Genomic DNA, 21,705 nt, shown 5'->3' on the forward strand with positions numbered 1-21,705 from the left:
CCTCCTGGGGTCACTCAGCACATGAATAGCCTTAGCACTCCCCCGCCCCGGGCCTGTGGGAATCCTGGTCCCCCCTTGCCTGTGACGCCTCCCAGGTGGGATGAGGAGTCCCCAGAGATGGCCAGCTGTCCGATTGCGGAAGTGGAGTTGAGGTACTAGGCCGAGAGTCTCCAAGGCAGGGGTAGAGCACCGTCTGACCCAACCTTCAGAGCCTTCTCAGAGCTTAGTGTGGACAGAGCGGGTGCCCAGTTGTCGTGAGGAACCCTGCTACCTGCTGTGCTGGCAGGGGTCTCCTGCCCCAGGACTGGCCCTGCTTGATGAGCAGCGCCTGGCCTGAGGAGGGGAGAGCCAGTGAGGGTGCTGTGGGCTGGACCAGGCCCCACTCGCTGCCCAGCGTCCCTGGGGCTTGGGACCCGGTTATGGGAGGTGTGGGGACCACATCTGAAAGCAGGCTGCCAGGGGAGGGACAACAAAGCCCATTAAACCTGGCCACACAGCCAGACCCCACTGCGTGCCACAGCCAGTCAGCCAGGCACCTGGCCCAGCCCTTCCCTCCGTCCGCACCCCCTGCCCCTTGCCCTGGACGCCGCCGCTCTGTGCTCCGTGCTGCTGAGGATGGAACCCCGGCTCCCTCAGGGCCCTCGCTGCCAGGACTGCACGCTCCCGGCCCCGGGACCCCTGGGAGCCCCAGCACTGCACCCTGGCCCCGGGAGGCATCACAATGTGTCTGAACAGGTGGCCCCAGACACCAGGCCCTCGGCCTCCCTGAGCACAGTCCCACAGGTGCCCCGAGCCGCCCCCCCCCCGCCAGGGCGTGTGTGGCATCCCCTCAGCGGGGGTCGCTGTGGGCAGCACCGCGCTGGGCGCTCTGAAGCTCGGTCCACGGCCCCAGAACGGGCTCCCTCGGGGCCCCTGCCTGTCCTCTGTTCTTACACAGCATAAGGGCTTCTTGCTCAGGGGGGCGCTCTGGCCCTCAGGGGTGAAAGGCCTCCAGGCCTCCCAATTCTGCAGTTACCTGCCCAGAATCAGAGATTCACAGGAAGCTGTCACAAACAAAGCAAAACAAAACAAAACAAAACAAAACAAAAAACATAGCAGCTTGCATACAGCCTTCACCCAGTTTCCTCCAGTGGTATCGTCTTGCGTAACCATAGCATAGTAACATCGCAGCAAGAAAGCTGCTGTCGCTGTCATCCACGGCTGGTTCGGATCGCACCAGTTCACACGTGCTCAGATGCGTGTGCGCGGAGGCGTAGGCAACCTCATCACGCGCAGATTTGTGTGACCGCCACCACAACCAAGATGCAGAGCTGTGCCCTCAGCACCAAGCTCTCCCTCTCTTCAGCCACACCACACCCCCACCCCTCGCCCCTGGCAACCGCTGGCCTGCTTTTCCTCTCTGGGACTCTTCCAGGTCCTCGTGCGGTTTGATTGGTAGCTTGCTCCTTTCTGTGGCTGCCGTACTCCATGGTGTGCATGGACCACGGTTTACTTAACTATTTCATCTGTTGAAGGACATTTGGGTTTCCAGTTTGGGACTGTTATGAATTCACATATGTATTGCACATGTTTTATGTTCCCACCAACAATGCATGAGTGATTCAGTTTCTCCACATCCTTGCCAGCATGTGGCGTTGCCACTGTTGTTTTAGTTTAGCCGTCCCAATAGGTGTCTCTTATTGTGGTGTTAATTTGCATTTTGTTAATGACTAATGACATGAAACATATTTTTATTTCTATCTTATTTGCCATCCGTATGTGCTCTTCAGTGCATTGCCTGCTCATGTGTTTTGTCCATTTTCTAAATTGGATTTTTTGGTGTTTACTGTTGAGTCTTGCGAACACTTGTATAGTCTCCATGCGAGGCTGTCGTTGGGTATGTGGTCTGTGGATATTTTCTCCTGGTCTGTAGCTTTCTTTTTCTCTTCTTCAAGTATATAATACAGGTGACTGTTGAACGATGTGGGGGTTAGGAGCACTGAACTCCCCCCCATGCAGTTGAAAATCTACACGTAATTTTTGATTCCCCCCAAACTTAACTACTAACAGCCTACTGCGACCAGAAGTCTCACTGACGACATACACAGCCAATTAACACACAGTCTCTGTGTTATATGCATTGTGTACTGTGTTCTTGCAGTAAAGTCAGCTAGAGAAAAGAAAATGTTATTAAGGAAATCATAAGGGAAATACGTTTAAAGTACTTACTGAAAAAAGCCCATCTATAATTTCAAACCCATGTTTGTTCAAGGGTCAACTATATAATATTAGCTATAGTCACTACAGTGTACTCTAGCTCCCTAGAACTTACTCACCTTATAACTGGAAGTGTGTACCCTCTGGCCGACATCTCTCCTGTTACCCTGACTCCCTAGTCCCTGGTAACTGCCACTCTAGTCTTTGTTTCTATGAGTTTGACACTTTTAAGTCCCGAGTATAAGTAATATCATCCAGTGATCGTCTTGCTCCGACTTATTTCACTTAGCATAATACCTTCTAGATCCATCCATGTTGTTGCAAATGGCAGAATATCTGTCTTTCTCATGAATGAGTAATATTCTGTTGTATATACAGATGTATGTGCATTTGTATATGTGTGTATATATGATTTTCTCTATCCATTCATCTGTTGATGGACAGTTAGGTTGTCTCCGTACCTTGGCTGTTGTGAATAATGAACCCGGGAGTGCAGGTATCTCTTAGAGGTAGTGACTGCACTTCCTAAAGGTGTGTAACCTAGAGGTGGGCTTGCCGGATCATGAGGTGCATTCCACTTATTTTGGGGGGGAACCTCCCTGTTTTTTGTAGTGGTTGCACCAACTTACATTCTCACCAGGAAGGCGCAAGTGCTCCTTGTTGTCCACATCTCCGCCCATGCATGTCATCTCTTGTCTTTTTGATGATGGCCATGCTAAGAGGTGCAAGGTGGTAGCTCATTGTGGTTTTGATTTGCATCCTGATGATTAGTGATATTGAGCCTTTTTCATGTACTCTTTGGCCATTTGTATGTTTCCGTTGGGAAAATGTCTACGCAGTTCCTTTGTCCATTTTAAAATTTTATATATACATATATATGTATATATATACTGTTGAGTTTTATGAGTTCTTTATATATTTTTGGATATTATCCCTTTCTCAGATGTGTGTCTTGCAAATATTTTTTTCCCAATCTGTAGGTTACCATTTCATTTTCTTGATGGTTTCTTGATGGTTCCCTTTGCAGAAGCTTTTTACTTTGACGTATTCCCGGTTACTTGTTTTTGTTTTTGTTTTGCCTTTGCTTTTGGTGTAAAACCCAAAAAATCATTGCCAAAACTGACGTCAAGGAGCTTAGCTCCATGTTTTCTTCTAGGAGTTCTCAGGTCTTAGGCCCAAACCTTCAATCCACTTTTGAGTTGCTGCTGGTGTGTTGTGTGAGAGAGGCGTCCAGCTTCATCCTTTTGCATGTGGACGCCCTTTTCTCCCAACACCGCTTGTTGAAGAGGCTGCCCTTTCCCCAGTGTATATTCCTGGCTCCTTTGTTGTAAAACAATACACTATATATGCATGACTTTATTTCGGGGCTCTCTAGTCTACCCCACTTATCTATGTATAAATCTATCTTTTGTGCCCATACTGCATTCTTTTGATCGCTATAGTTTTGTAATGCAGTTTGAAATCAGGAAATGTGAGGCCTCCGCTTTGTTTATCTTTCTTAAGAACAGATTAGCTATTTGGGATATTTTATGGCTCCAACAAATACTTTAGAATTTTGATAGGACTTGCATTAAACCTATAGATCGCTTTGGGTATTATTGACATTTTAACAATATGAATCCTTCTAATCCCTGAGCACAGAATATCTTTCTATTTATTTGTGTCTTCTTCAAATTCTTTCATCAACATCTTATAAGTTTTCAGTACGCAGATGTATTACTTCCCTGGTCACATTTATTTTTAGGTGTTTTATTCTTTTTGTTACAATTGTAAATGGGATTGTTTTCTTGATTTTTCTTTCTGATAGTTTATTGTTAATGTATAGATACACCACTGATTTTTGTATATTGATTTTGTGTCCTGCAACTTTATGAAAGTAATTTCTGTAGCTTTTCTTTTCATCCTTTTCACAGGCCTATTACACAGAGCAAAAGCTTTTCATTTTGATGAGTTCTGATTTGTTGGGGCACATAGGAAAGACAACCGATGGATGTTTCCCTCTCACGTCCTCTCACGTCGATGTTTCTCTCCTTTCTTTCTCCCTCCTTTCCCCTCTCTCAAAAAAAAAAAAAAAAAATTTAAAGAAATGTTTAGAAACTCTTTGCCTTGCCTGAGGTCTCAAAGATTTTCTACTATTTTTTACCTAAATGTTTGATAGTTTTACATTTAAATCTGTGATCTTATTTTAAATTATATTTTATTGTTGATGCTATTATGGTTGTTCCAAGTTTTCCCCCTTTGCCCCCTCCACCAGCACCCCCCACTCCCTCAGGCACTGCCCACGCCATTGTTCGTGTCCGTGGGTCATGTGTGTAAGTTCTTTGGCTACTGCATAACCTACACTGTGCTTTACTTCCCCACGGCTGTTCTGTAATACCTGTTTGTACTTCTCAACCCCCTCACCTCTTCCCCCATCCCCCTACATGCTCCTCCTGTCTGACGACCCAAAATGCTCTCTGTATCCATGATTCTGTGTCTGTTCTTGTTGTTTGCTTAGTTTGTTTTTTAGACTCAATTGTTGATAGATAGATGTGTATTGCCATTTTATTGTTCATAGTTTTGATCTTCTTTTTCTTAAATAAGTCCCTTTAATATTTCATGTAATAATGGTTTGGTGATGATGAACTCCTTTAGTTTTTTCTTGCCTAGGAAACTATTTGCCCTTCAATTCTAAATAGTATCTTTGCTAGGTAGAGCAACCTTGGCTGTAGATCCCTGCTTTTCATGACTTTGAATATTTCTTGCCAATCTCTCCTAGCATGCAAACTTTCTTTTGAGAAATCAGCTGACAGTTTTATGAGAACTCCCCTTTGGTAACCAATTGCTTTTCTCTTGCTGCTTTTAAGATTCCCTCTTTATCTTTAACCTTTGACATTTTAATTATGTTGTGTCTTGGAGTGGGCCTCTTTGCATCCATCTTGTTTGGGACTCTCTGTGCTTCTTGGACTTGCATGTCTATTTCCTTCACCAAATAAAGGGAGTGTTCTTTCATTCATTTTTTTTTTTCACATAGATTTCCAATTTCTTGCTCTTCTCCTTCTGGCACCCCTATGATGTGAATGTTGGAACAATTGAAGTTGTCCAAAGGCTGTTTACACTATCCTTGTTTTTTTTTTGTTTTGTTTTGTTTTGTTTTGGATTCTTCCTTTCTTCTCGTTGTTCTGATTGGTTGCTTTTGGCTTCCTTATGTTCTAAATCATTGATTTGGTTCTCAGCTTTATTCACTCTACTGTTTTTTCCCTGTTAATTGTTCTTTATTTCAATTAGTGTATCTTCTGTTTCTGACTGGATTTTTTTTTAATTTTTAGAGAAAGGAAGGGAAGGAGAAAGAGGAGAGAAACATTTATGTGTGGGAGAAACTTCAATCCTCTTGCACCTGGGTACCTGGCCCACAACCCAGGCATGTGCCCTGACTGGGAATCGAACCCACAACCTTTTGGTTCACAGGCCAGCGCTCAGTCCCCTGAGCCACACCGTCCAGGGTCTGATTGGATCTTTTTCATGCTGTTGATGTCCTCACTAAGTTCCTTGAGCATCCTCATAACCGGTGTTTTGAACTCTGCACCTGAGAAATTGCTTATCTCCATTCTGTTTTATTCTTGTTTTAGAGTTTTGATCTGTTTTTTCATTCGGGCCTTGTTTCGTTTTTGTCTCCTCATTTTGGCAGCCTCCCTGTGTTTATTTCTATGTATTAGGTAGAGCAGCATTGACTTCATGTCTTGATTGTGGCCTAACGTAGGTGTCCTGTAGGGTCCAGTGGCACCGCCTCCCCTATCACCCAAGCTGGTTACTCTAGGTGTGCCCATCATGTGGGCTGAGTACACCGTCTTCTTGCAGTTGAGCCCTAGTTATGGTCGGAGGGTCAATGGGAGGGATTTACCCAGGCCAGTCAGCTGCAGGGGCCGGCTGTGCCCTGACCATCACTCTCTGCCCTCCGTGGAGGATCAGCTGTGCAGGTGCAGGGGCAGGGTGCTGGTGCTCCCACACGGTCTGTAGCTGTCCACTGGTGAGCAGGACCTGCGGTTTCCCGGGTGGCGCAGGCCAAGGTCAGCCCCCACCTGTGTTTTGCCTGGGGCCATCCTCCCTGAGCTATAAAGCAACTGAGATGGCTGCTACTTGCGCTGGGCTTGGTGATTCCCAGGCAAAGCCAAACTGTGAACCTAGGCCGGCTGTTGCTTGTTTGGAAGGATTTAGGAAGTTGTAAAGTATGAGCCCAGACCAGCCATTCATTTGGAAAAGCCACTGTTAACAGCTTTAAATTGGGTGGGACAGAGCCTCAGGGGATCTCCAGGGTGAGGCAAACACTGTTAGTCATGTCGATGGAGTCTCAGATATGGCCCCCGCCTGCTGGCTCTGTGGCTCTGTCAGGGGAAGGTTCAGAAAAGGGACAGTGGTTTCTGTCTGCCCTTGTGTGTGGGAGAAAGCTGTCCCCCAGCTGTCTCAGTTGCTTCCTGTGAGCCACTGGTGCCTCTCAAGCTGCTACCCCAGTGCTGGAGCTCAGAGGGAGTGAGTCTGAGTAAGTCCGTGTGCAGGTTCTTTAAAAGGAACTGCTTGGGACTCCAGAAGTTTCTTCCACCATTTCAGTCCCCACTGGTTTTTGCAGCCATAAATTATGGGAACAAATTTTCCTGGCACTGGAACCCTGGGCTGGGGGCCTGCTCTAGGGCTGAGAATCCTCACTCCTGAGATATCCCTTCTGAATTTTTATCCACTGCACATGCATGTGTGACTAGCCTGTTCCTCATCTCTACCCCTTCTACGAGTCTGGATGGATGTGGTTTCTTTAATTCCATAGTTGTCAGACTTCTTTCAACTCAATTTCTAATGGTTCTGAGTCATGGTTGTTGTATATTTTAGTTGTAATTTTTGATGTGGTTGTGCAAAGAGGTGAGCTGTGATGCTGCCATCCTGACCAGAAGCCCTCCAAATCTGTGATCTATTTTGATTTAACTTTTGTGTAAGTGGCGGACTTTAGGTTGCAGTTTGAATTTTTGGCCTATGCATGTCCCCAAAATAATCTTACCCAGGGTCAAAGAGTAAGGGATTGGAGAGCTGGACTCAAACCCGGGTCTGCGAGCTCTTCTTCTGCCCCCGACTGCGACACTGACCTCTGGACTGGCTCCCAGGAACGGTCAGTCCTGGATGGGGATTGGGGAGCATCTTGATCAGCCCTCATGGCAGTATTTCCAGCAGCCAGCCTGGGAAAGTGTCATTTGATCCGTCCGCAAACCCCAGCAGAGCCTGCTGTGCATTGGCTTGTGCTGGGCACCGCTGGGCCCCAGGATGCCCTGGGCCCATGGTCGTAATAGGGAGGTGGGACGAACACAGGTCATAGAGTTATTGGAGCCATGGAGGATGTTGCCCTGAAGCTTCGGGGGCCCAGCCCCCCACAGAGGTGACAGGAATGAGCATGAACCCCCGGGTTTAGGAAGGAGGGAGGGGCGTTCCGGGGAGAGGGAGCAGCACACCCAGAGGCCCAGCAGTGGGGGCGAACTTGGTGGGGTGACGTAGCCAAGTGGGCAGAGGGCTGTGCACGGGCAGTTAGAGCGGGGTGGTCCCAACGGCAGGAGACGGAGAGCCACAGCGGGGTGTGAGCGAGGAGGAGCGTGGGCAGATGGGCGGTTTTAGGAGCTTCCTCTGCAAGGAGGGTGGGTTAGACGGGGCTCGGCAATGAGGTGGTGCAGTTCCCCTGATCGCAGCCCAGTGGCTGGACTTGGCATTGGCGCCGGGGAGGGAGGGCTTGGAGGAAAGGAGGGGAGCAACTCCCAGGCTTCCGGAGTGGGCCCTCAGCTGGATGCGGGTGTGAGGGCAACGTGGGGCCCCGGGGGGAGCTCCTAGACCCACAGAAGCCCCCCTCCCAGCGCCCTGGCCCTCGCTGTTGGGGGACCGTTCCCTACGGAGTTGGCACATTCGGGGGACTTTGTTTAAGTGGTGATGTCACGGCTGCTGTCATAAGGAGACGCTGTTCCTTCTTGGAGTTCAGCGCGAACGCTCAGGCAGGCAACGTGAGCCAGCCGTGCTCAGAGGTGGAGCCTGGAACAGGCTGAATAAACGCAGCCGGAACCTCCTGACTCAGGCTTTCGGAGCTATTATGTGGCTGTGACTCCTCATCTGTCCCTCCCAGGAGGGCTGGATCCTGCGAGGCATCAGAGCAGGCCAGCTGGAGCCCGGACCTCGTCAGGAGGGGCCCAGCAGTGGCCCTCCGAAAGGTGGACCCTGGAGGCCCCAGAGCCCTGCCGCAGGGCCCTGGGCCCAGTCCTGGGTCTGGCTGTGCGTCCAGGCAAGTCGTGCCCTGGCTGTCACTGAGCTCCCACACCTGCCCGGCAGGTGGGGGTGAAGGCAGGAAGGGAGGGGAGCTGGATCTAACAGCGCCTGAACTTCTCCATGGACCCTTTTGGGATTCTTTCTCCCCCTCTTTCTTTCCTCCTGTGCCTTTCCTCCTTCCTCACTTGCTTATTCACTCATTCATTCGCACATGTTCGCAGAACGTCTCTGGGCTGGGCCCTGAACAAGGCGATCCCTGAGAGTGGGGAATGATTCAAACCCATTGTCTACCCTTGGGGAGCTCCCAGTCTGGCAGGGGAGGTGAAGTGCGCAAGTGAACAACTGTGACTCAAAACTTGGCCTAGGAGCTCTTAGGAGGAAGCGCCCCTGCCCAGCCGTGGGGAGGGACGCGCAGAAGGGTCAGGGAAGCCTGGGGACAAGCCCTGTGCAAGGGGCCGGAAGCGGGAGGTGAGCAAGGGTAGGGATGGAGCGCCCAGGGGAGGAGGTGGCTGCCAGAGCTTGGAGGGGCCCAAGTGCTGGGCACGTACGAGGAAGCACCAACAGGGCAGGGTGGCCGGGCACGGGTGCCAGGTGGGAGGACCTGGAACCCGTCGGCAAGGGCCTTGAATGCTTAGAAAAAAAATTTTCCCCAGGAAGCTGTGGGCTCCAGGGATGGGGGTAGGGAGGGGTTCCTGAGAAGTAAGCAGTATGAGCAACGCTGCGCTTTTGAACAGAGAGGATGGGAGCGAGGCAGCGAGGAGGTGGTGCCCAGGGGTTACAGAGGGGAGAAGGCCAGGGCCAGGCGCAGGGAGTGAAGCGGGCAGGGCAGGGCAGGGAAGCTGTGGCGCTGCCGGAGGGAGGGAGAGGGAGGGGGAGAATAGGGGACTATCACTGGGAGTGGGGAGGGGGAAGGGCGGAGCAGGCGATCTGATTGGACAGGCTGAGGGGGAGGTGCCGGGGGATGGCAGGGAGCTGGTGTCCTGGGAGATGGGTTCCCGCCAGGCCGGCTGGGGGGTGGGGTCCTGGGGTGGGGGCGACGCTGCTCCAGCCCTTCTGACCTAGAGGAAGGGGCCTGAGACACACACCCTGCCCCTGCGGGTTGGGCATCTAAGGGCCCTTTCAGAGGAGCAATTGGAGGGGGCAGTGCTCAGCCCAGGAGTGCCCTGTCTGCCCAGGAACCCCGGCACGGAAACCTCAATGCCACCACGTGGAGACTTTACCCCCCACCCTCCCTCCCACAAAGGGGCCTCTGGCCCAGCGGCTGTGTGCCACCTCTTCTGGTCGCCACTGGGGCAGCTTCTGGCTCTGAGCTTTACTGTCACCGCCAGCTCCTCCTTTGCACTGCGTGACATGGGCCTCTGCTAAAATCCCAGGGGACAGGAGCTGCCGGGGCTTACAAAGTGTTTCCTGGAGGAAGAAGGGAAATGGGGCGGTGCTGCTTGTCCCCTACACTGTGCTTGCGAGCTGGGCAGAGATGGCCCCCAACTGCCATGGCGGTGGAAAAGCAGGCCCCAGCCGCGACCCCGGGCAGTGCTGAGGCTGCGGCCGCAGGCAGGGCTCTGCTCCGGGCGGCTTCCCAGGGAGGCCGGGATCTAGGGCTCAGGCCTGTGTGGACGGAGGCCCAGGACATTCATTAACTCCTCCATTCACGTCAGATGGCTGTCCAGCAGCTGCGGCGGGGCGGGGGGCCACACAGCCGCAGCAGGTCCAAGTCGGCGACCTTCCTAGACTCCCGGCCGTGGGGAAGAGACAAGAAACCAATGTGCCCAAGTCACCCAGGGGAGGAGAAGAGATGGGGCGAGGAGATGGGCAGGCGAGCGGAGAGGGATGGCTTCGGTGGCCTTGGCGGCCGGTCCCCTGGGAAGGCCTGGCAGAGCTGCTTCTGCTGCGGGGCTGGGAGGCCTGGGCCGAGGGGGAGTGGGCGGAGGAAGCGAGGGAGGCCAGCGGGCACCTGGTGCGGGGTGGCCAGGAAGCGGGGCGGCGCGGAGGGCCTGGTGAAGTGCTGAGAGGCTGAGCAGGCCACTCTGGGCAGGGGTCGCAGGGGTCCTCTGGAAGCTCCTGGGACAGCTCAGGGTGAGGGTCAGGAAGTGCTGCTGCCCTAAAGCTCTGATCCCCGGTGGGGGGGCGCGGTTTGCCCCTCTCCTCCACTTGCCGCTTTGGGGGCGGGGCAGAGGGCAGAAGGGAGACTCGTCAGGGCCTCAGCGGCCAGGAGAGTTCTCAGAGGCCAGCCGCCTCTTTGTGGCCCTGACTAGGAAACTGAGGCTCAGGGCCAAGCGGCAGCTGGTCAGAGGCAGCGACAAAGTGGGTCCAGGCGAGGCTCCTGCCCGTGGCCCGGTCCCACCCACCCCCGGAGTCCACGCCTGTGCGAAAGGCAGCGTGGGCCGCGGCGGAACTCTGGGCATCTCTCCCGCACAGATGACGTGGGCTGCGTCGTGCCGTCCGAGTGCCTGCGGGCCTGCGGGGCCGAGATCGGCTGCTCCAACATCGCCTATCCCAAGCTGGTCATGGAACTGATGCCCATTGGTGAGGCTCTGGAGGGTCTGGGTGGGGACCAACGTCGGGGGCTGTGGGGCCATCCTGGGTCCAGTGTGATGCTGTATGACACCCAAGTAGGAAAGTAATAACAGGAAGCACGTGGCACTTGCCACAGACCAGGTGCTATTTCAGGGGCTTCACCAGAGAGTACCCTGCCTCTTCCTTTCAGGAACCTTCTGTGTTATTATCGTCCCCTTTTTAGGGACGAGGAAACTGAGACCCAGAGAAGTTAAGTAAGTTGGCCAAGGTCATGTGGCACGTGAGCTGCAAAGCTGGGATTTGAACCTGGATGATCTGCCTCCAGAGCTTGCCCTCTTAGCCAATTTCTCTTCCTTCAGGCCCCCTGGGTGCCAAGGCCTTTTACAAACTGCTTCTCTCCTTTATTTATTTATTTTATCCTCACCTGAGGACATGTTTCCATTGGTTTTTAGAGAGAGAGGAAGGGGGAGAGAGAGAGAAACATTGATACCTTGCCTCCCGTGCATACCCCAACCAGGAACTGCAGCCTTTTGGTGTAGGGGACGATGCTACAAGCAACTGAGCCACCCAGCCAGGGCATTCAAACTGCTTCGCTCCTTTAAGGCAGAGTTGTCAGCGGCACCTTACAGATAGGGGACGCCGAGGCATGAGGTGGGGAGTGCTTGTCCAAGGCTACAGAGCCCCCGAGACACAAACCCCAACCTGTCTGGCCCGAGCCCCACGGCTTACTCCGCTGGGACCAGGAGCCCAAGCCCCTGGGAGACCTTGAGTGGGAAAAAGCTGGGGGGCAGGTTGTGGCCTTTTGCATGTTCCTCGCGGCAGCAGTGGTCGCCCAGCCTGACATGGGCTGATGAGGGTCCAGTCGCAGCAGGGGCGCAACAAAGCAACGGCAAGGATGTGGGAGGCCCCACCTCAGCTGAGAGGAGGCAGCTTCCACAGCCCAGCTCATTTCTGGATTCTCAGGCCCTTCAGCGCCTACCCCCCGACCCCCCATGGAAGACCCCCAGCCCCTGCTCTGCCCTCCCTCCCAGGGGATGTTCACACACAGTCCCGGGATCGCACCCTGGCTCCGCCGCTTGCTGCTGAGAGCTGTGGGGCATGTCACGCGCCTGCTCTGAGCTAAACTGGAGACAATGACACCTACCCGCCCCTCAGCGTTGCTGCTGTGAAACATAACAGCTTAGGAAAACGGCCACCCTGGCGCAAGGCTCAGCTGCAGTGTGGTTTTCCACCCCTCGACTTTGCCTTCCCCTTCTGCTCTGGGGGGCTTCCTAAGCCCGCCAGCGCTGACACCCAGCTGTTACTGGGCCACAACCGGCCCCGCCCCCGCCATGCCTGGAGCTCCTGGCCCGAAAGATGGGTGGAGAATAAGCCCTGAGTTAATCCACCTGCCAGAGCAAGAAAAGGAGGGCAGAGAAATGCTTCGGGGAAAACACTTTCTTGAACTCACTTTGCTTTGGGAGCCACCCCAGCCAGCCCGGAGGTCACACAGCCGGTTGGGTGCAGAGCCTGCGCCCGGCAGCCCAGCCGGCAGCCCAGCCGGCAGCCCAGCCGGCAGCATGTGGCACCTGTAAGGCCGAGCCCTCCAGAGGGGCCCTGCCGGGTTTATCCTAGGGCAGGGGGTGGAGGCAGGCAGATGGGGCATCTGTGGAACAGGGGCTGCTTAGGCACATGAAGAAAAAGCGTAAGAAACCTCGGAGAGAGAGTTGCATCAAGACCCAGCGAAGGGAGGTGACCGGCCTGAAGCCACACAGCACTGAGTCTCCCCACCCTCGGCCCCTCTCCAGCCTGGACTCCTGGAAGCCTTTGCACAGCAGTGCCTCACCCACCTCCGGGCAGACCCCTCACTCATTTTTAGCCAATCAGCAGGTGGATTCTTCTGTCCCCTGTGGGGAACCACATCGCCTCTCCCACAGAGCCAACAAGAAAGGGGAACCCCTGGGCCTGCCGGGCCTCCCACACATAAGACCCCAAAGGCTGGGCCACTGCATCCTGCCCAGGGTGCAACCTTTAAGCCCAGGGTCCCACTCCAAGCCTTCCTCACTCCCCCATCAACCCCGGAGTCCTGCATCCGGCCTGGGCGCCTGTCTTCCCCTCTCTGAACTTTTACTTTTTCATCTGTCAAACGGGTTAATAATCCTTCCATCAAATGAAGTCATGGGTGTGAAAGTGCTTTGTCAACTGCAAGGCTCTGTAGAAATGAGAGGCTGATAATAGCACCAACAACAATGGGAGTGAAACCAGAAAAGTCGGCATTCCCGCTGCCTGTCACTACTAGAACCAATGAGTAGAGACAAGGATTGAATCTTTACGGGCGCTTTATTCAGATGCTGGCGATCTGTGAAGAAGGCAAGTTATGTAACCTAAAAAACCGTCTTAACGTCTCATCTCAAGCCAACTTTTTATAAAGGAGAAGAAGGGATAGGTTAGGGGTTTGGAACAAAGGCTAATTGGATAAGAGTTCCAGTCCCCCTATGATTTTCCTAGTACTTCTTTATCTGTTGATCAGCATCATGGGCGTTCCCTCCCTGGAACACAATGGCTCAGGTACCAGCGCCATGGCAGGCAGACCCCCTGGGACATAAGGTTGAATGGCTTGTCACCTCCTGGAATCACTTAGGTCATGCATTCTGGTTTCCGGAACAACAGCTTCCCACAGGCATCAGTTACTTAAGCCTCTCAACTAAGGCTAAAATCTCTAACTATTGAGTTATAGCTTTAATCACTTAAGCCTCTCAACTATGACTGAAGCTAAAATCTTTAACTCTTGAGTTCCCCTATCATGCCTCCCTGTTAGTTTTTAATTATCTTATTTCTATAAGTCTACTTTAATTAAAGAAATACAAACTAAAACAATGTAAAAGCAGGTGAGATTATTTAAAAATAATTTCACTGTTGAATAAACAGTCCTTCCACATATAGACCATTCTGCTGGCAATTTGATGTGACTAAAGGCATAAGATACATTGGGTGGTGTCGCCATTTCACTACAATGGTTTTAGCACAGCTGACCAAAGTTGCACCTTTTCCAGCTGTGGCGACACTAGAATTTTTAAAGAAAACAGTTCTTTGTCCTTTAGAGTTACCATAGGTCCCCAATTATCTTTCCAGGGGAGCACAAATGCCTACACGACATGAAAAGAAAGTTTGTTCCCCACAGGTTCCAGTCCACTTGTCTTCCAGTTGGCTCTCTAGGGGTCCTGTGTTCCAGGTCTTGAGCAGCATCTTATCTCCAGGCTCAAAGGAGTGTAGCGAACCTGTGGGGGAGAGGTCCCTAACACAGCTAAGGCCATTAATCACAGCTGAAGTCTGACTTAACTGTTGTACATAGTTCTTCAACTTCACTTCTTGACCTACACACGTATCTCCCACCCCAATCATAGCCTGAAATGGCCGCCTGTACACAATTGTGCAAGGACTCAATTGAATCCCATTTCGAGGAGCCACCCTTATCCTGAGCAGGGCAACAGGTTAAACTTGATCCCAGTGGAGATGAGTTTCTTGACACAATTTGGCTACATTTTTCTTCAAGGTGTGATTCATCGTCTCTACCTCCCCAGAAGCCTGAAGTCTCCATGCCATTGTGGAGTCTCCCCTTGATTCCTAAACATTTTCTAAACCTTCCATGTAATTTCTGAAACAAAAGCAACTCCAGTATCTCTCTGGACGCTGCCGGGTAGGCCAAAGGGAGGACTTATTTCCCGCAGTAAGTCTTTCACTACTTCGAGGATTTCTCAGTTCTAGTCGGATAAGCCTCTCCTCATCCTGAAAATGCATGAACAAAGATGAACAAATATTTCCATCCTTGGACCCTCGGTGTCTGGGCAAAGTCTGTCTGCCAGTCTTCAAACAGGCACTGCCCTTGGTATTGTTTCCCTTCTTCTTTCTGATGGGGATCTGTCTTCGGATTGTTCTGGCACACGGGCCTTTGGAAGCTCCAGGACCTGCGAGCCATGGTTTAATATAGGTGGTTCAGACCCCAGCTCTTAGCTTTCTCTGTCTGCAGTCGAATATTCAGGGTCGAATTATGGCAAGTCTTGGATGGGTACCAAAGGCATATGGACGCCCCTCTGGCAGCCTCTTTCGCTGTTCAACCAGCAGGTGGTTTCCTCTAGCCACTTAGGTGTCCTCTTTCTGACGCCCGGGGTCGTAACTGCCCCCTGTAAAGGTACCTGACCAGCCTCTAATAATTTAAAATTTCCATTGCATGCTTAATTTCCTTTATATTGGAAGTTAATAGTCCTCTTTCCTTCCAGATACACGTTCGCTCTCTTTTAAATCAATTCTGCTAGAGTAAACATCGTCAGTTATTTCAGCGCGGTCATGCATTGGCACGGCTGAGGCGGGCTCCGGGAGAAGGGGGGAAGGGTTTAACGGGCAGTGGGGAGTGGCTTGGTGCCTGCCCCTTCTTCCAGCCTTGAGCCACGACTTCCCTCTCTGCTCCAGCAGGCTCAGCACAGGGTGGGGTGCATACACGGTGAGAGGCTGTCCCAAGGGAGACTTGTAGGCGTCCTGTAAAAGCTCACGGGTGGCTGCCACTGCTCTCCAGCAGGCTGGCTACCCCCGGACAGTGTGATCTAGTTTCTTTGACAAGTCCAGTAAGACTCCTTTTGCCAGGTTCAAGCAGGAGCCCAAGAAACCTTGCTGCTGGTTGGCAAATCTGGGCCTTCCGTGCCGATCCTTTACAGCCACAGGATGCCGCATGGTTCCAGGTAGCTGTCCTATTAGTTAAATGATGCATGTACCTATTGTAACAGAGTTCCTCCTTCTAGTTTTAGATCTTTTAAGTCCTGGGTCAGGGTCTCTGAAAATCATGGGGGAATTCTTGAACCTTTGTAAGACTGTCCAGCAGTACTGAGCCTTGACCCGAGATACCGGGTCCTGCCATTCAAATACAAACAACCGTTGAGAGTCTTGGTCAACCAGAATGCAAAAAAACAAACCAACCATCTTTTAAGTCCAGAACTGAATACCAGAGGCTGTGCCCGGGTGTACTGTTCTGTACAGTGTCATTTATGGCCCTTCAGTCATGTATTGTACAGGGGGTGGCAGGGCCGAATGAGCCCATATGCCTGAAACTTCTGAATTATCGGGCACATCCCCTCCAGGGTCTCCTTTCGCCCGGGTACGGCCTCCTATCGGGAGTCCCTGTCCCTGGTCTGAGGTCGGCTTTCATGGGGGAGGCTCGCTTAGCCCCAGCCTTCCAGCAGCCCACGCAGCGGGGTTTACCTGAGTCTCAATTTCTTCTAGCCAGCGCTGCTTTCCTCCTCCTTCCTGCGGTTACCTAAGGAACTGCTGGGCATGCTCTGGAGGGACCTTAGGCGGAGCTGTTGTTATTCAAGAAAGTGATTTGAGCACAGAGTTGATAACAAATCCCTTCCCAGAAGAGGAAATCCACATCTCCTAGAGCACATTCTAATGGCTTCAAGGAAAACTGGCTTTCAGGACTTCCCGAAATTTTAGTTACAGTTCAGCTAGAGGTCTATTGACCACAGAATGTGTTGTTCTGGTATCAGTCAAAAAGGTCTACCATTTTTCTGTCCACTGTTAGTTTTTTGAGTTCTCCGGCTCAGACCTCCTTTTCCCTCACTTGGGGCACTGTTTTTTCCAGTTGCCTTTTCTTTTGCAATGTGATTGCCCACCCTAGTTTTTGTTTCCCTGATGTGTTTGGAATGGAGAGACCAGTTCAAGCTCACCTTTGGCTCTGTCCGCCAAGTAAGGAGGACTATCCCCCAGGGCTGGAGGAGCAGTGGGAACCCAGACCATGCTCACAGCAGCCAAACACCCTGACCTCATGGGTCCCTCTCTCCTGAGCTTCTGCTATGTACCACAGGCAAATTCCCTTTTCTCTGGACCATTTCCCCTTTTCCCTCATCTTTGACAAAACAACTCTAATTGCAATTTAGTACAGTAGTTCAAAGACCCGTTCAGTGGCCAGCATTCTCCTGAGTCCAGATCATACATAAGCCAAACAGTTATTACAGTAAAAAGCCATTTTCTTAGGTTCATAAGCATAGGTCAACCAATCAGCCAGAATTTGCCCCTAAGGGCTGTTTCCCAGAATGGAGGCTCTACTCCATTTTACCAGACAGAGCTCTGTAATATCACACAAATAAGAAGGAATTCACCCTAAGGAGCTGTTTCCTGGAATGGAGTCCCCTCGCCTAGTTCTACCAGGCAGAGGTCTGTAATATCACACAAACCAGAAGGCACTCTAATTCCTGATAACTATTCTAAGTTGTAACCCAGGACTGCAATTCTACCAGACAGAGCTCTGTAATACCTAAGTCATCACACAAACCAGAAGGCACCTTAATTAACCCAGGGCTGCAATCCTGAATGAGAAAGCACAATGATTCAGTTGAAAGTGAGGTTGCTCGGGAGCGCCAAGAATTGGAGAAGAAGAGTCTCCAAGTGAAGTCACCTGGAAGATGCTAGGGAGTATCCAAATCCACACCTCAGGGCCCCCACATCCAGGCGGCCAATGGGACTCTCCACAAAGTACCCAGACTTCCTAGAGAGTCCTGAAGGTGTCCCATCTGGGTCGCCAAAATAAGAAACCAGAAGTCAGCATTCATGCTGGCTGTCACTACCAGAACCAATAAGTAGAGACAAGGATTGAATCTTTATGCATGCTTTATTCAGATGCTGGTGATCTGAGAAGATGAAGGGTTATGTACCCTCAAAAACCATCTTAACATCTCATCTCAGGCCAACGTTTTTATAAGAAGAAAGGGTAGGCAATGGGTTTGGAAAAAAGGTTAATTGGATAAGAGGTGCAGTCTGGTGATGATTTTCCTAGTACTTCTTTATCTGTTGTAATTTTGATGTTGTTGTGTGATGAAGCAAGCTGTGTTTACCTACACCTCCACCTTGGCTGGAAGTCTACGTCTTTATCTGTTCATCAACAATTCTTTATCTGTGTCACAAATGTTCCCTCCCTGGGACAAAGTAGCTCAGATACCATATGGATCATTTGCAGACCTCCTGAGGCACAAAGGTGGAATTGCTTGTGGACTCCTGGAGTCACTTAGGTCATGCATTGCAGTTTCTGGAACAACAGCTTTCCACGTGCATTAATCATTTAGGCCTCTCAGCTATGACTGAAGCTAAAATCGTTAATTCTTGAGTTCCTCTATCAGAAGCAATTACAGTTGTGACTATCAGCAAGCCACAGGCTTAAGAAGCACATCCGGAAGTTTTCACAGTTTGTTCTTGGCTTCCCCTGCCTCCTGAGTTTGGGTCTTTGATCCACTGCCTCAAACATCTCAGCCTCCTCCCACCTGGCTGCATGCTGGTGGGACATGTCCTGGTGGAGGCTCAGTCATGCAGTGCTGATGGTGGGCCCTCACGCAGCAGGACAGAGACAGGGGGCACTCCTGGAGCCTAGGGGAGGGCCAGGCCGGGCCTGACAGCCCCCATCTCCAACCCACAGGTCTGCGGGGACTAATGGTGGCAGTGATGATGGCTGCGCTCATGTCATCGCTGACCTCCATCTTCAACAGCAGCAGCACACTCTTCACCATGGACATCTGGAGGCGGGTGCGGCCCCAGGCGGGCGAGCGGGAGCTGCTGCTGGTGGGACGGTAGGCTGGCGGGGAGCTGGCACCAGGAGGGGCCGAGAGGTGGGCTTCCCAGCCACACGACCAGCCCGGAGGGCCCTGCCAGAGATGGACATGAAGAGATGAACAGGAGGATGCTGGGAAGGGGAGAGGAGGGCAGACCACCTTGCCCATCCCACGTCCCACACTGCTTCCCTGGCCCTCCCTGCACAGTCCCAGCCCTCATCTTGGATGTGTCTCTTACCCGGAGCAGCATCTCTGAAGGAGAACTCTCCGCCCCAACTGCCCCAGTGATCTTTCTTCTTCCCCAAATCTGAGCCCCGAGCCCTACTGATGAGCCCCACTTGCTCCAGAGGGGACCCCGAGCCAGAACTCAGGGATGACCATGTTCAGGCCTCTGTGGCCCCGGCCCCGGCCCCACTGAGCTTCTGCCCATTTCCTCCTAGGCCTGCTTGTCCCTTCCTATTACCTCCATGACTCACCCCAAAAGCCCCCTCGTCAGCCCTCCCTGATACCGCTGACCAAGGAATGAGCCCCTCTCCCCTCTGTGCTTCTCACAGGGGACCCTTGCCAGGCTCTTTCACAGTGCTCGCGGCCCTTTCCTAGGTCCAACGTCTTCCCTGTGCCCCGCCCCCAGGGGCAGGCAGGGGCTGTGTCTGGCACAGCTCTCCACCGCCCTGCTTGGCCAGGCACCAGCAGTCCTTCGGGGTGAACTCAGCAGCGGTTGATGAGGAGCTGGTCCCCAAGGGTGTGCATGTGTCTGACTGGGCCCTCTCCTGGACCCTCCTCTCCTGCCCCCCATGAGCCACGTGGTCCCTCCTCTGCTAGGTGAAGGGCTCAGCCTCCTGGGGCTGAGCTTGGCCAACAAGTGCACCCTCTTCCTGGGAGCCCACGGCAGCCATCGGCAGGGGTGGGGGCCTCCCCCAGAGCGACGGGCCGTGTCTGGGTGATGCAAAGCAGCCCTCTTCAGTCAGAAGGGCCCTGCTGGGACACGCCTTCAGCGGGCAGGTGTGATCTCATCCGCAGCCTCCAAAACAAGCAGCCTCCCTCCTGCCTGGCAGGCGGCGTCAGCCTCAGCGTCAGCACCCCTCCGCGTCAGCACCCCTCCCCAGAGCACCCCGCCCCTCTGCCTGTGGTTCCCTGCCTTCGCAGCTCCTTTCTGGGGCCCATCCCTGTTGACAGGCTTCTCCCAAAGCCTTTCCAAGCTCAGCAGTCCTGGAAATTGGGACTGGCCTGCCCTTCTGTAGCCCAGGGTGTGCCCCGCCCCACCCTCCCCGCCCCCCCGCCCCCTCGCCCCCAGCCCTGCCAGCCTCCTCCTGGCGCAAAGCTGTGCTGGCTGAGGGCTCCCCGTCTCTGAGTCCCACTTCTCTCAGCCGCCAGCTTCGGGGAGTGGGAAGGGCCCAGCACCAGTGGTCAGCTCTCCCACACCTCCGTCTTGATGCATTGGGACACCCCCAACACCTCCAGCCTCCTCTTGCCTGAGACAACATGGTCAGGCTGTGTTCCCAGGCCATGTGGGGTCTGGATGTACAGAGCCTCCATTCAAGAGCCAGGCCTTAGAAAGGGGCGTGGGGCACTCCCAGAAGTCTGGGGAGGAGGCCCTCTTGGGGCAAGGACTGGCAGGGACATGCCGGTGACCCCACAGTCTCATCAGGTTGGGGCGGTAGCCAAAGGAGGTGTCGCAGGCCTGGGCAGTGACAACTCCACCTCTAGCGCCCTGACCTTCGCCAGCCCCAGGCCCCCTCCCCACCCTCTGCTCCTGTTTTCCTCCCCTACCACCCCTTCTGTGCCCCTTCTCTATGATTCTCCAAGAGTGCCGAGGCATCCCTTGCACCCTGCCTTGAGCTGGGCCATATGGGCATCCACTCCTGACCCTGACCCGCCCGAACCCCAGGCTGAGGGGCTCCCCTATAACTTCGGCTGCAGCTTAGCGATGTGGGGGCAGCCGACCTGTCAGCAGTGTGTGGGGGAGCAGCTGGGAAGGCGTCCTGGAGGAGGGAGGCCTTGGGCTGGGCCTGGGAAGGTGAGAGGGTTTGCAGGGGCAGGAGCTGAGACGGGCCTTCCGGGCAGAAGGAAAAGCCTCTGGGTTTGGGGCCCCTCTGGCAGCCGGGTGGTGCCTGAAACGGAAGGAGAAACCCTGGAGAGCGGCAAGCAGGCAGGGCCCTGTCTCAGGCTGGGCTGGGAGGCCCAGGACCCTACACGGAGACCCTGGGAACCTGTGTGAGGAGGGCGGGCTGGGACAGGGCGCATGGAGCCTGCCAGGCGAAGGGTTCATTAGCCTCAACCGACGTGGCACCTCCTTCCTCCACCCTCAACCCGAGGCCGGGAGAGGAGAAAAGGGAGGCAGGCAGCAGGCAGGGCGGAGTGAACCGAGGGCAGCCACGGCCGGGGCGCACTGGCTGTCCCCGCTCCGTCCGAGGGCAGCGGCAGGGGCTGGGCCACAGTGGCGCTTTCACTAATATCAGAGGCCAGCAGTCTGAGAAGGTGGCAGGTAAAAACCCCAACGCCCACTCTCCCTCTGAGCTTTCGGAAGCAAGTTTATATAGGGGAAGCGTGGGGATTTGAGAGGGGAAATTCCTAGGGGGAGCGTGGGGGTGGGGTGGAAAGGGGAGTCGCACAGCCTCTCCCAAGCTCGCTCCCCTCTTCCTGTCAGCCTAGCGCTAGCATTCCTCTTCCTGGGACACCTGTGGTTTAAGCTCTGTATCCTCTGATGGGGAGGGGAGGTGTAAACCATTTGCTCTCACGTGTCCTTGGTTAGGAGAGATACGGTCTTGCAATCCACCTGGCCGCTGTAAGTCGCTCAAGCTGTTTGGCCTTCTTTAATTTTCTTGTCTGTTTCCCCATTCCACTCGCCCAGGAATGTTCCTTGCTTCTCACTGCCCTGTCTCAGGAGGGCCCGCCCCAGCGGCACACAGCCTCGCTCACCCCTGACATCCCGCTCGGGGCTCCATGGGGTCTCAGTCCACCGCCCACTTTAGGGATGGGGGGCACCCAGCTGACACAGGGGCGAGGGGTGCTCAGCCCCGGAAGAGTAGGTGGAACACCTCGCCCAAGCTCTGCGCCTTTAGCCAAGTTGCAGGCCCCCTCAAGGCTCCAGGGCCCACTCCTTCTGGAAGCCCTCCTGGATCAGGGGTTCCTCTGGGCTCCCACAGCCCAGCCCTGACCGCAG

At 53.5% G+C, this 21,705-nt stretch overlaps 1 protein-coding gene across 3 annotated transcripts in view; it reads left to right on the forward strand.

The window, feature by feature from the left end:
* Positions 1 to 21,705, forward strand: part of SLC5A10 (solute carrier family 5 member 10) — a 69,653-nt gene that overhangs the window by 46,598 nt on the left and 1,350 nt on the right. Inside the window, exons 11-12 of one of the 3 annotated variants that reach the window (XM_054571061.1) lie at positions 10,864 to 10,983; positions 18,410 to 18,560. In XM_054571061.1, coding sequence (XP_054427036.1) covers positions 10,864 to 10,983; positions 18,410 to 18,560 — 271 coding nt within the window. The remainder of the gene's footprint in view (positions 1 to 10,863; positions 10,984 to 18,409; positions 18,561 to 21,705) is intronic. The other 2 variants (XM_054571063.1, XM_054571062.1) reach the window with 2 other exon arrangements.

This window comes from Pteronotus mesoamericanus, unplaced genomic scaffold (genome assembly GCF_021234165.1).
Source record: "Pteronotus mesoamericanus isolate MK-2021 breed Mesoamerican mustached bat unplaced genomic scaffold, CSHL_Meso_final contig_22, whole genome shotgun sequence".
In the NCBI taxonomy this organism is placed as follows: Eukaryota; Metazoa; Chordata; class Mammalia; order Chiroptera; family Mormoopidae; genus Pteronotus; species Pteronotus mesoamericanus.